This window comes from Podarcis tiliguerta (assembly GCF_965153285.1).
Source record: "Podarcis tiliguerta genome assembly, chromosome: 8".
NCBI lineage: Eukaryota > Metazoa > Chordata > Lepidosauria > Squamata > Lacertidae > Podarcis > Podarcis tiliguerta.
Window position 1 is genome coordinate 80,400,122 of NC_139541.1, and position 14,994 is coordinate 80,415,115.

Here is a 14,994-nt window from a genome sequence, read left to right on the forward strand (position 1 = left end):
ATCATGTCCCCTTACTCTGCCCCACTGTTCTCCGTTCACAGGGCTTTAAGTTTCGCCCCCTTGCTTTACAAAACAGCCACCAACCTGGACGACTTCAGAAAGGGCTACAAACGCAGAAAATGTTTTGGGGACGGGATTGCCTGGCATGTTTTGCAATGACGTCCCCCCTCCATTTGCATGGAAAAGTCCTTTTTGAAGCTCATAGGTGGGTTCCAGAGCAGTTCGCAACAGAGGACTGCCTTTTCCAGCTCTCCTGGGGCTCGATCTTAGAAGTGCAATTCTGACACCTAGCCAGGGCTGGATTAAGGTTTGACGAGGCCCTAAGCTACTGAAGGTAATGGAGCCTTTTATATGTCCAGCTGTCCTTTGTCAACAACAAATTGTCGCTGTATTTTGCGTTGAATATATGCTATATTGTAATTTATGGACCTGTTAGGTATCTCAAGCCATTTGCGCATGTTGCCATGCAACCAGTCCATGCAGAATGTAGGCACCCTATACAGTAGAACCTCGGCTTTTGCAACTTCAGGTTGCAAAAACAGCAAACCCGGAAGTATTTTCCCAGGTTTCGCTGCTCGTGCATGCGCAGAAGCGCTCTACGCGCCACACACATGTGCAGAAGCACTCTATCGTGCCACGTGCATGTGCAGAACAGGCACTTCCGGTTGCGGAACCCTCGGGATCCGGACCGGAGCTCTGGAATGGATCCCATCCGCAACCAGAGGTACTACTCTATATAGAAATGAGCAAACCTGTGATATTTTAGGGAGCAGGCTAGCAGGCGGTGCCCATTACTTACATCATAGGAATCTATGCAACACAAAACACTGTTGTATGTAGGTTTTATTTTATTTGTTTTTTATCTTATATTTGGGAAATGTACATCCAGGTTTTTTCCCCTTTAATTTTTTTGGGGGGGCCCCAAGAGAGTGGGGCCCTAAGCTATAGTTTGTTTAGCTTATACGCAAATCTGGCACTGCACCCAGCTAGTAACTTCCGCCAAGTGCAAGGCTCCGTATAAGGCCTGGCAATACAGCATCAGCTACCCATTATATGTTGCCTTTTGGTGTCATGTAGATTCCAGCTCCTGGGTGCTTGGACCCAGTACAAGAAGTGGTGCTAATGGCAAAGTGACCCAAACGCGATCGCTCCAAATTCCTAACAGATCACGCCATAAGCGAGGTCTCTCTTGGCAGGGACTCAAATGATCCCAACACCGTCAAGTCTCGCTTGGCCCCCCAAGACTAACTTGGGCTGTTCTTAGTTTTCTCTGGATGTTGCTCAGTGAGTTCCATCGTCACCCCAAACAGAACTTTTGAGGCGTCAACTTTTCACGCATTCAGGTTTTTTTTAAAAAAGGGATTTGTGTTTTAGTTGTTTATTACGATTGTATACAGCAAGCTTCCTCAACCTCGGACCTCCAGATGTTTTCGGCCTACAACTCCCATGATCCCTAGCTAGCAGGACCAGTGGTCAGGGATGATGGGAACTGTAGTCTCAAAACATCTGGAGGACCAAGGTTGAGGAAGCCTGATATACAGCCTTTCTGCCAAGACACCCAAGGTGGTTTACAAATTATAAAATACCAAAACAAATAAATCACATGAAATATTGTATATATGTAGATCTGTATCAATTAGCTGCTACTTAAGGTAAAGATAAAGGTAAAGGGACCCCTGACCATTGGGTCCAGACGTGGCCAACTCTGGGGTTGCGGCGCTCATCTCGCTTTCTTGGCCGAGGGAGCCGGCGTACAGCTTCCGGGTCATGTGGCCAGCAGGACTAAGCTGCTTCTGGGGAACCAGAGCAGCGCATGGAAACGCCGTATACCTTCCCGCTGGAGCGGTCCCTATTTATCTACTTGCACTTTGACGTGCTTTCGAACTGCTAGGTTGGCAGGAGCAGGGACCGAGCAACGGGAGCTCACCCCGTCGCGGGGATTCGAACCGCCAACCTTCTGATCTGCAAGTCCTAGGCTCTGTGGCTTAACCCAATCCATCCTTTGCTAATCATCCTGCCTTTCTTTAACTGTAAATCTAGGGGCAGACTTTAAACATCATTATTACTGTGCAATGCGTGATCCTTAAGACACAGTCTGGGGAAAGGGGCAGAACATGTGCTTTGAACGCAGAAGCTCCCAAATTCAATTCCTGGTATCCCAGGAATGGTATAGTGCTTCTTCTTAAGTTCTTCTGTTCCATGTCACCGGGCTACTTTTAATTACTGCTTTATTTATGATGTGTCTTATTCTATATTTTGTAGATTGCTTAGTGATCTAGGATTGGGGACCATTTATAACTATTGCAAATTATAAGTGGCCACAAGCTCACTGGTAGAGCATCGGCTTTGCAAGACGTGCTCAGCCACACCTGCAGGTAGACATCCCTGCCTGAAACCCACAGAGAGCTGCTACCAGTCAGTGTAGGCAATACTGAACTAGATGGGCCTATCCTCTGCCTTGGGATCAGGCAGGTTTGTTTTTCCTTTTTGTTCTGACTGACCCTATGCTGGACCTCGGATCTGATCTTTGGGGAGCCTGCAAACAGGGCCTGAGCACTACAAGTTCTTCTCTGTCGTAAAAAAAAATCATAAGATTTATATATTATTATTAGTAGTATTAGTATTATTAAATTTATATACTACCCTTTGTGTGTGTGTGTGTGTGTGTGTGTGTCTGTCTGTCTGTCTGTCTGTCTGTCTGTCTATAGGACGTGTGGATCCAGAATTGGCCTCCACAGTCACTTACGGACTCACTGTTAAGACCGTGTTCCCGGAAGACAATCTTACTCATCTACAATTGATTGCCAAAGACAGACATAGGCAAACTCGGCCCTCCAGATGTTTTGGGACTACAACTCCCATCATCCCTAGCTAACAAGACCAGTGGTCAGGGTTGATGGGAGTTGTAGTCCCAAAAACATCTGGAGGGCCGAGTTTGACTATGCCTGGCCAAAGAAGATCTCTCTCTCTCTCTCTCTCTCTCTCTCTCTCCCCACACACATATAGTTTGAGCTATCTCTATCTCTCTACTCCACATATAGTTTGAGCTATCGTTACGCTAGCAACGTTGCGATGGAAATCTTATCAAATAAATAAAGAGGCGTCATCAAGCGACAAGGGCGTGAGCAACCACCCGTCGCCGCCCAGGTTTGCCAAGGGCACACAGTAAGCCTGCCCTAATTTGCAGTGTTGGGTAGAAGGACTTGCTACCATCAGACGTCAAAGAAATAAACAACTATCGGACACTTAGAAGACATCTGAAGGCAGCCCTGCTTAGGGAAGCTTTTAATATTTGAAGAATCATTGTATTTTAATATTCTGCTGGAAGCCACCCAGAGTGGCTGGGGAAACCCAGCCAGATGGGTAGGGTAGAAATAATAAATTATTATTATTATTATTATTATTATTATTATTATTATTATTATTATGCTGGCTGGGGCTGTTGGGGCTGATGTTCTGATAAGAAGATCAGAAGTGCTGGATCCGGCCAATGGCCCATTTAGTCCAGCATTCTGTTCTCACAGTGGCCAGCCAGATTCCTGTAGGAAACTCCAAGCTTCTGGTTTCCAGAAGCTGATACAGTGGTACTTCGGGTTAAGTACTTAATTCGTTCCGGAGGTCATTACTGTTCTTAACCTGAAGCACCATTTTAGCTAATAGGGCCTCCTGCTGCTGCCGCGCCGCTGGAGCCCGATTTCTGTTCTTATCCTGTAGTAAAGTTCTTAACCTGATGTACTATTTCTGGCTTAGTGGAGTCTGTAACCTGAAGCGTATGTAACCCGAGGTACCACTGTATTCAGAAGCTTGGCTGCCTCCAGCCGTTCCGGCCGAGCATAGCCGTCACTGTAGTCCAAAACATCTTGGGGGCACCAGGTTGGTGTAGGCAGCTATAGAGGCCCACCTGCTGCCTGCCTTAATGCATTTTAAAGAATCTATTTATTTTTCCACAGGCTTTTAAAAGACAATGATTTCCCAGCCTGTGTTATGCTTAACGCCGGGGCTGTTTTATTCTCTGACATTTTCCCAGAGTCGCATGAACTGCTGCTTGCGAAACATGATAATTATTATTACAGTGGTACCTTGGGTTAAGTACTTAATTCGTTCCGGAGGTCCGTACTTAACCTGAAACTGTTCTTAACCTGAAGCACCACTTTAGCTAATGGGGCCTCCTGCTGCCGCCGCGCCGCCAGAGCCTGATTTCTGTTCTCACCCTGAAGCAAAGTTCTTAACTTGAAGCACTATTTCTGGGTTAGCGGAGTCTGTAACCTGAAGCGTATTTAACCTGAGGTACCACTGTATTATTATTATTATTAAGCTTTTGTTGGTTATACGTTGATTGTTTCAGTGACGCTTTATAACACGGTGCTGTTGCTGATGTTAAAATATCGGGTAACGTTGCACAGAGAATTTCACTTGTCGGGAGACTTGTAGATAGGGGGAATAAAATAAATAATGACCCTTAGCAACCCGTGCGTAAGAGGCAGAGCTTAGCACCCGGCGGAAGCGACGTGGCAACATTAATATATTTTCCATTGCTTAGGTTACTGTGTGCGCTGATTGTAATGCCGGCTTGGATTCAAGCCAAAGGTCCGTGTAGCCTGCCATTTTGGAGACTCGGTGCCTCTGAGTGACCCAGCAGACGTCATCTCAGAGACACTCACCTACGCTTGTCGCTAGTCCTCAATGATTGGCTTTTAGCAGTACGGCAGGGCTTCCATTTTAGATCTCATCATGGTGACCACAGTTTATCGGCCCCTGAGGAAATTTATCTAATCTTTCTGCAGAACTATTGATAGGAGCGCCTATGACTGCATCCTCTTTTGGGTAGTTCCACAAGTTAAGTACGAGTCACGTGAAGTGTTTAATCTCGTTAGCCAATCTTCGTGCAGCCCTCAGTTCTAGAGAGACGCACAGATTTATTTTTTTATCTCAAGTTGATTTCCACTGTGTTCCGTGAGGGTTACTCCCAAGCAAGTGTCCATTGAATTGGGACCTTGGCTTTTAAAAAAGAGACTTCTGCTTGAGTACATTATGCGCAGAATGGCATAATAATAATAATAATAATAATAATAATATATTATTTATACCCCTGTCCATCTATCTGGGTTTCCCCAGCCACTCTAGACGGCTCCCAACTGAATATTAAAAACACAATACAGCACCAAACATTAAAAACTTCCCTAAACAGGGCTGCCTTCAGATGTCTTCTAATAGTCAGATAGTTGTTTATTTCCTTGACATCTGAAGGGAGAGCATTCCACAAGGCGGGTGCCACTACCGAGAAGGCCCTCTGCCTGGTTCCCTGTAACCTCACTTCTCGCAGGGAGGGAACCGCCGAAAGGCCCTCAGACCTCAGTGTCCGGGCTGAACAATGGAGGTGGAGACGCTCCTTCAGGTATACAGGACTGAGGCCATTTAGGACTTTAAAGGTCAGCACCAACACTTTGAATTGTGCTCGGAAACGTACTGGGAACCAATGTAGGTCTTTCAGGACCAGTGTTATATGGACTCAGCGACTGCTTCCAGTCCCCACCCAGTCTAGCTGCCAGAATGAGTATTTTTGGAGCAACCCTGGCCACCCGTGCATTGCTGAGAGAGTGCAAGGAACTACAGTGGTACCTCAGGTTACATACGTTTCAGGTTACATACGCTTCAGGTTACAGACTCCGCTAACCCAGAAATAGTACCTTGGGTTAAGAACTTTGCTTCAGGATGAGAATAGAAATCGTGCTCCGGCGGCGCGGCAGCAGCAGGAGGCCCCATTAGCTAAAGTGGTGCTTCAGGTTAAGAACAGTTTCAGGTTAAGTACAGACCTCTGGAACGAATTAAGTACTTAACCCGAGGTACCACTGTAAGTGGGCCACGTAGCAGCAGTAGACAGGGGAGAAAGCAAAAAAGGCGCATTTGGACGACAGAGGGCTATGCACTGCACTACTTTTACTCCCAAACACAGGGTGTTATATATATATTTTAGGGGTGGGGGACGGACACAGGTATGGTCCCTGCCTAGAATTACAACAGGAAGCAGCTGGGCAACAGAGCTCAGGATCTGAAGTGCTGGCAAGCTCCTGCTAAACCCAAACCATAGGACCTGTGTTGGCATTGAAGAAACCCAGCCAGTCCCCTCCATAAGGACCACATTGTGCCCCCTTTGGAGGTAGAGAGGGAATTAAAGCTCAGCAGTATAGATCACATCTGGGAAAAACTCCTTCCTGAGACCCTGGGAAGCTGATGTCAGTCAGCGTAGAGTAGGCAACATGCAGCCATTTTAGAAACTGGCGCCACGACCTAGCCGACACCTGGTCGGAGGCAGGGGGCTGAGAAGCAACGTGTTGGGATTATAAGCTTCTTTGCTCAGTAATTAAATTTAATTAAAAACGAAAGAAATATGACACCAGGTTTTCTTTTTCTCCCACCTCCAAGACCCTGCAATCGCAGTTTTAATTTATATTGCTGCAACGACAGGGAGGAAGCACGGAATATGGAATTGACGGCCAAGTTTTCCAACTGCAAAAAAGGTGGCTTTGAGATAGGCATTTGCAGGAGCAGCAGGAGAAAATGGCTCTTTTTGGGATACGGGACCAAGACGATATTGGGACACGCTGCGTCGGCTTAAGAGAAAGCTGGTGTTTTGAAAGACCCAGCTCCCGTTTTTGGAATGTAAAATACTAAGGCTGCCTGGGCCCTTGGGTGCTGCGATTGACCTGGTTGGAGGCTTCCCTTAGAAAACTTTACAGACTGTAACCATAAAACAACGGCCATAAAAACGGCGAGGTAAACACCCATGGGGGGTTGGAGACGTCATTTGGCCCATAATCAGAGGTTGTAAATAAACGGTTGGATGCCAGGTGGTAAGAACAGAGCTGGGTGACCCATGGCTTCCGTGCCCTTCCAGTGGCACCTGGGGTAGAGCCATGGTGACGCCGTGGCAGACCACATGCCTTGCATGCAGAAGGTTCAATCCCCAATCTCTGGGAAGGATTCTGTGCCCGAAACCTTGGAGAGGCACAACTAGTCCTCTGAGCTGGACAGGCCCATGCATTGACCAGATAGACCGCAGCAAGCTTTTGTTTCATTTTAACTGGCCATAGCTAGGCCAGAACTCTGGGATAATTGGGTCCGATCTAGGAAGGCAGTTCTTAACATCCCTAGGAACACGAGAAAAACCTTCTGGGTCACACTGGTGGTGGCCCAGCAAACTGTTCTCACAGTGACCCAGCCATATCCCACAAGCAGGACCTGGGTGCGAAACCTAATCTCCCCACTTGGGATTTCCCAAAAACTGGTATTATTTGGAAGTTTTACTGCCCCCAACAGTGGAAGAAAAACAGAGCCACTAGTAGCTCCATGGATAGTCTTACGCTCCATGGATTTGCCTAATCCTGTTTTAGAGGCACCCAATCTGGGGTCTACCACTGCCCCTTCTAAGAGTGAATTCTACATGTTACTGAATTCCACAAGGTTGAACTGCCGAACTAAATTATACCGCCTGCTATTTTTCCTTCCTTTTAAGTTGTCGACAGGTAGAATACTCCGTCTCTGCCTGCCTAGTAGCGATGCCTGGGACGGTTCCTTATAACAACAGGAGTTTTGAGTTGCGTATTCTGATAAAGGAAGTATATAGCCCAACACCCTGGAAGCACACAAGAGAGTTCCCAAGATTGCAGTACTGCCGGGTCTCACAATTAACATTATATCTCATTCATGTCCTAAATAGAGCAGTCACAGTTGCTTCTTTTAAACCCTACTCCTTAAAAAAAAAAAAGGCATCCATTCCCAAGTTATTCCCAAATTATTCCCAAATTGTTGGGGGTTTTTTTGAACTATTTGGCACCTACCTCCGTGGGTTCGTTGTAGTATGAAGTCCATTCGGAAATGTCGTGCGATTCCATCTTGACAGAGCCCAGCATTCCAAAATCCCAGTAAGAAAGGGGGGGAAAGGGAATCTTGCGAGCACACACTAATTTTAATTTTTTTAAAAAATCCTGGAATTGCTTTCTTTGCAGGGTTTAGTTATTACTATTCTTTGTCTTCTCAAAAAAATAAATGTGTTCTTTCTGAAATCCACCCGGCGACTGGTGCCGAATTAACTGTCCGCCTCCTCCTTTCGCCTCCCCTGAAAATGCACAGGGGAACTTTGGGAGCAGAGTTAAAGGAATCAACAGGCTTCCATGGCGTAGGGCAAAGTGAGACGATCCCTCCAATATTGGGGCATCGAGCCCCTTGCTTCCTCCCGCGGGGTGTTTCCGTGACACGCTTGCTGACCGCTGCCGTGTAGACCTGAACTGCTGCGTGTCCTCAGCTTGTCTCCAAGTAGATGAAGGGCTGTCCCTCTGGACAGAACCAAGTCTTTATAAAGCCAGGCATTTGCTCCCAATACTCCACCCGCTGGATGGCAATCAGAGTGTTCTTACCTGAGGTTTATCCCAGCCGGCCGGGCCAGGTTACCTCTGCCACCTTGTGGAAGAGAGGAGTTCGGCAAGAAAGCTGGCCGCCAAGTGGGTATCACACAGCAGAGGCTCTTTTGGGTTAAATTACACTCGGGCTGCTTGGACAAGGATGGCTGAGGTTGGCGACTGAGGCCTGGGCAGTAAGAAAGGCAAAGGGCACAGTTTGCACCCACAGCCGTCAGAAGCAGAGGGAGAACATTTGCAGTTTGTACCCTCTGCTGTTGGCAAGTTAAGAGGGCACGCTTGGGTCTCTTGTCGGATCCTATTCCCCAGTCCTGGAGCTGGTATGTTCAAGGGAAACTTTGCGTTTTCGTTTTGAGTGGTGAGAGTATTCAGGTTGCCAACTTTAAACTAGGCGTTGCAGCTGTTCCTTAAGCGTACAGTGGTACCTCGGGTTACATACGCTTCAGGTTACACACTCCACTAACCCAGAAATAGTGCTTCAGGTTAAGAACTTTGCTTCAGGATAAGAACAGAAATCGGGCTCTGGCAGTGCAGCAGCAGCAGGAGGCCCCATTAGCTAAAGTGGTGCTTCAGGTTAAGAACAGTTTCAGGTTAAGAACGGAATGAATTGGAACGAATTAAGTACTTAACCTGAGGTACCACTGTACAGAGAAAATATTTGCCTCTGTAGTGTGAAGAGCTTCAGTTGTTGCTGTTGTTTAGTCATTTAGTCGTGTCCGACTCTTCATGACCCCCTGGACCAGAGCACGCCAGGCACTCCTGTCTTCCACTGCCTCCCACAGTTTGGCCAAACTCATGCTGGTACCTTCGAGAACACTGTCCAACCATCTCGTCCTCTGTCGTCCCCTTCTCCTTGTGCCCTCCATCTTCCCCAACATCAGGGCCTTTTCCAGGGAGTCTTCTCTTCTCATGAAGTGGCCAAAGTATTGGAGCCTCAGCTTCAGGATCTGTCCTTCCAGTGAGCACTCAGGGCTGATTTCCTTCAGAATGGAGAGGTTTGATCTTCTTGCAATCCATGGGACTCTCAAGAGTCTCCTCCAGCACCAGAATTCAAAAGCATCCATTCTTCGGCGATCAGCCTTCTTTATGGTCCAGCTCTCACTTCCATATATCACTACTGGGAAAACCATAGCTTTAACTATGCGGACCTTTGTCGGCAAGGTGATGTCTCTACTTTTTAAGATGCTGTCTAGGTTTGTCATTGCTTTTCTCCCAAGAAGCAGGCGTCTTTTAATTTCGTGGCTGCTGTCACCATCTGCAGTGATCATGGAGCCCAAGAAAGTAAAATCTCTCACTGCCTCCATTTCTTCCCCTTCTATTTGCCAGGAGGTGATGGGACCAGTGGCCATGATCTTCGTTTTTTTGATGTTGAGCTTCAAACCATATTTTGCACTCTGCTCTTTCACCCTCATTAAAAGGTTCTTTAATTCCTCCTCACTTTCTGTTGTGTCATCTGCATATCTGAGGTTGTTGATATTTCTTCCGGCAATCTTAATTCCGGCTAGGGATTCATCCAGCCCAGCCTTTCTGATGTTAAAAACACAAGATTTTCTGGGATCGGTCGGCAATCCCATAAAAGAGTTTCACCCTCCTTTATTTTTGGGGGGAACCACATGTGATTATTTCTCAAGGGCAGCTACATTTCTGGTCTATTCCAACAAGAAAGAAAAGTGGGAGGCATTTAAAAAAAGCCAGGGTGGCTGCATAAGGAACTTGCAGGTGAACTGGTACTTAAGAAGGGCACGTATAAGAAATGGAAGAAAGGGGAAATTGCAAAGGAAGAGTGTACATGAGTAGGCTACAGCTGCAGGGAGAAGGTCAGACAGGCCAAATCTCAGAATGAGCTCAGGCTTGTTAGAGAGGTTGGAAATAAGGTTTATTTGGCTCTGTTCGAAGCAAGAGGGAGAACATGCAAGTAGTAGGTCCTCTGCGGAGAAGAAGGGGAATTGCTGTTAGGTGATAAAGAGAAGGCGGATGTTATGTACTGAAGTTCTCACCCTGGGCCAGCAGGGGGATACTGTAGATAGTTTTCACTCAGGTCCACATATGCAAATAAGGGATTGAAAGTGACGTTCAGTGATTGGATAGTTACAGAAAGTTGCTACAGTTGCGTTGTACTGGAGCTCTATACAGTGGTGCCCCGCAAGACGAATGCCTCGCAAGACGGAAAACCCGCAAGACGAAAGGGTTTTCCGTCTGCAGAGGCGCTTCGCAAGACGAAAATTGACGAAAAATTTTGAATGTTTTTTTTTGCTCCAAAACCCCTTATTTTGAATCGCTAAGCTGCTAAAAGCATTTTAGCAGCAAAACCGCTAATCTCCCAAGGCTTAAAAAGCCGTTTTTAGCCCTTAAATTGCCAATAGCGCTAATAGCGCTACTCCGTCAATGGGCTTGCTTCGCAAGACGAAAAAACCGCAAGACGAAAAGACTCGCGGAACGGATTCTTTTCGTCTTGCGAGGCACCACTGTATAAGCAGGCTGGCTGAACCCTTCATTTCACTTCAGTTCTGGCCTGTGAATAAACAAGAGCTGTTTGAAGAATCGCTGTGTCGTCTGATATGTTCACCCACAACTTAACAGCGGAACTGCTCAACACCTACTTTGCATCTCCCTCCACTCAAAAGGAAAGCATTGCCCCGCCAGGTGATGACAGAATAAATGATGGAAGGAGGGAGATGCAGGCCAAGACTTTTGGGGACTGAACCTGGGAGCTTCCTCATGCAAAGCCATCGCTCTGCCAATGAGCTGCAATCCTGTCCCACTCACAGCTCACTCGGGTACCCTTTACCATGAGGGGACACATTTTGCAGGGTATATAGGCAGGATAGCTGCACAGAGTTCAGGAGACAAGCAGGCTGTGTGTCTGGTTGAGGTGCTACTGGGCACAGGCTGGGCTGACCTGTCAGGCAATGGGTGTGTGTGTTTTGTGTGTGTTTGTGTGTTTGTGTGAAGGGAGGAGTTGGTCATGTAATGGCTCCCATATCCAGCAGCGATCTGGACACAGAGGCTGCACGGACACCTGATTGATTGAGTTGGTGTGTTTTTTTTAAGAGCACAATTTTTATTCATTTAAAAAGACTACTGGCTTTTGGTACAGTTCCATGCAGTAGCTTCAATACAAGTGTACAGCAACAGACAATGTCATAAAGAACAAAGTTTAGTCAAAGCCAATGCAATTCTGGGCTGCATCAATAGGAGTATAGCATCTAGATCAAGGGAAGTAATAGTGCCACTGTATTCTGCTCTGGTCAGACCTCACCTGGAGTACTGTGTCCAGTTCTGGGCACCACAGTTCAAGAAGGACACTGACAAACTGGAACGTGTCCAGAGGAGGGCAACCAAAATGGTCAAAGGCCTGGAAACGATGCCTTATGAGGAACGGCTAAGGGAGCTGGGCATGTTTAGCCTGGAGAAGAGGAGGTTAAGGGGTGATACGATAAAAAGGTAAAGGTACCCCTGCCCGTACGGGCCAGTCTTGACAGACTCTAGGGTTGTGCGCCCATCTCACTCAAGAGGCCAAGGGCCAGCTCTGTCCGAAGACACTTCCGGGTCACGTGGCCAGCGTGACATCGCTGCTCTGGTGAGCCAGAGCCGCACACGGAAACGCCGTTTACCTTCCCGCTAGTAAGCGGTCCCTATTTATCTACTTGCACCCAGGGGTGCTTTCGAACTGCTAGGTTGGCAGGCGCTGGGACCGAACAACGGGAGCGCACCCCACCGCGGGGATTCGAACCGCCGACCTTTCGATCGGCAAGCCCTAGGCACTGAGGCTTTAACCCACAGCGCCACCCGCGTCCCTGGGTGATACGATAGCCATGTTCAAATATATAAAAGGATGTCACATAGAGGAGGGAGAAAGGTTGTTTTCTGCTGCTCCAGAGAAGCGGACACGGAGCAATGGATCCAAGCTACAAGAAAGAAGATTCCACCTAAACATTAGGAAGAACTTCCTGACAGTAAGAGCTGTTCGACAGTGGAATTTGCTGCCAAGGAGTGTGGTGGAGTCTCCTTCTTTGGAGGTCTTTAAGCAGAGGCTTGACAACCATATGTCAGGAGTGCTCTGATGGTGTTTCCTGCTTGGCAGGGGGTTGGACTCGATGGCCCTTGTGGTCTCTTCCAACTCTTCTATGATTCTATGATTCTACTCAGTTAAAGGGAAAGATTGCAGGGGAGGGTTGTGTTGTTGTTGTTTTTTGCAAGAGTAAGAAGAAAGGACGATGAACTAGGGAACATATCAAGTTGTTTAAATCGCAATTCTCCAGAGCTTTTGCTTCAGTTTAAACAAAATTTAGGCAACCATACATTGTGACATTGTTACGGAAAATAGGGAAAAACACTTGTTGAGAATTCTGACTGGAACCGATTGATTGAGTTGGTGTTGCATTTATCTCTCAGCTTTCTTCCACGGAGCGTAAGAAGCCATCCAGAGTTCCTGTCTTCCCCCATGTTAGCCTTGCAACAATCTCGTGAGGGAGGTTAGGCTGAGAGTGAGCGTGGTGCCGTGGTTAGAGCAGAGGTTTCCAAATGGTGTGTCGTGACATATTAGTGTGTTGCGGGTGTGTGAACGCTCTCCATACTCCTCCCAGGGCTGGAAAGGGGTTAGTTTAACCTCCGATTTGCTGGTAAAACCGAGTTACTGTGTTGTGAAATGACGCGTGTCTAAAAAGTGTGCCATCAGCCTGAAAAAGTTGGAAAGCTCTGGGTTAGAGTGTCAGACTAGGACCTGGGAGATGATGTCTAAATGATCAAGGACCATATGCAGCTACAAGTCCACATGTGTGGATGAAGCCCAGTTTCCCCACTAAAAGCAACCCCAAAGTATCAATAGCCTGATGTCCATCGACAAGAACTGATCTTGAAAATGCAACACCAAGCATTTGGGAAATCAAATTCCGGCCTGCATTGACACCCCAGGCTGCTTCTCTCTCACCCCTTAATACCCAGCTCAAAATTCATATCTATTCAGCGACCATACAAAGTCATCACATACAGAGGTGAGCCATTGGTCCAAACAGGCTGGTATTTTCTACTCTGTGACTGCTGGTAGCTCCAAGAGGTCACAAGTGGAGGTCTTTTCCTGATCTGATAACTGAAATCCTTTAACTGGGGTGGTGTTTGGATTCTTTTGGATGTGAAAATTTGGCTCCCTCTCAAGATTCCACAGAGCCTGAATTGTGTGCAAATCTGCATTTGCTTCTATTAATCTCTTAGTTCCATTTTCCTTTTCTACTGACCCTGTTCTCTTTCTCCCACCCCTGTCTAAATTTAGATTGTAAGTTCCTTGTGGCAGGGACTTGACGTTTGCCTTTGGTACCCTGTAAGGCTCCATATAACTGGGATGCGGGTGGCGCTGTGGGTTAAAGCACAGAGCCTAGGACTTGCCAATCAGAAGGTCGCGGTTCGAATCCCCGCGACGGGGTGAGCTCCCGTTGCTCGGTCTCTGCTCCTGCCAACCTAGCAGTTCGAAAGCACGTCAAAGTGCAAGTAGATAAATAGGTATCGCTCTGGCGGGAAGGTAAACGGCGTTTCCGTGCGCTGCTCTGGTTCGCCGGAAGCGGCTTAGTCATGCTGGCCCCATGACCCGGAAGCTGTACGCCGGCTCCCTCGGCCAATAAAGCGAGATGAGCGCCGCAACCCCAGAGTCGGCCACGACTGGACCTAATGGTCAGGGGTCCCTTTACTTTTACCTAAGGCTCCATATGCACTCAGGAAACTGGCTGGTTAGTTCACAGTATGTGAAATCCTGCTTTCAGTAGGTGTAATTCTGCTTCAATCCCTTTATTCATTCAACTTTTTATTTATTTATTTTTGTTTTTGTGAAAGATTTTATTGGGTTACAAAAGCACATACATCGTCTCGATTTTCAGATCATGAAATCCTTCCTGCAGATCAGCTGTAATTGATGTGAGACTTTAACGCCTCGCATTGCAGCCATTGTTATCTGCGATTCTTGCTGTCATATTATCATAGAGGAGCCGAATGATGTTCAAAGAAGAACAGTCACAGCGTAAGGTTGGGGGAGAAGAGAGGATTCACCTTCCTTTTCCTTCTTAAAGTGGATGAGCTCTTTAATCTACTTTAAATATTCAAATCACTTCTTATATGCATGTGTTAATTGGCTTATCCATGCCAGAATGTCTGTGTTATCATCAACTGCTTTTTTGTGTGAATGGCAGTGCTCAGGGACGGGATTATCACCTCCCCACTTTTCTGCATTTTGCTTCCTCCTGAATTCTTCCTAAAAAAGAATTGTTTTGCTGGATCAGGCCTGCGACCAATCTAATCCAGCATCCTGTTTTCACAGTGGCCGACCAAATGCCTGTAGGAACCCAGCAAGCGGGATTTGAACACAGGACCAACTCTCCCTTCCTGTGGTTTCCAACAACTGGGATTCAAAAGCATTGCTGCCGCCATTCACAGAGACTGAGCGCCATCACCGGGGTTCAAAGCCAACCATAGCCCTCTGCTCCATGAATTTCTCCGGTCCTGTTTTAAAACCAAGGGCACCCAGGTCTGGTTTTCCTGTGTGCATAATTGAGATGCAGCTCATTTTTAGCCTTTTTGTCTTTCTTTCATAGAT

The 14,994-nt window shown here is 47.1% G+C and overlaps 1 protein-coding gene across 1 annotated transcript in view; it reads right to left on the minus strand.

Moving 5' to 3' along the window:
• FOXA3 (forkhead box A3) overlaps nt 1-8,436 on the minus strand; it is a 33,960-nt gene extending 25,524 nt beyond the window's left edge. The window contains exon 1 of the mRNA XM_083455667.1: nt 7,839-8,436. Coding sequence (XP_083311793.1) covers nt 7,839-7,910 — 72 coding nt within the window. The 5' untranslated portion in view covers nt 7,911-8,436. The remainder of the gene's footprint in view (nt 1-7,838) is intronic.
• Nucleotides 8,437-14,994: the final 6,558 nt, after the last annotated feature.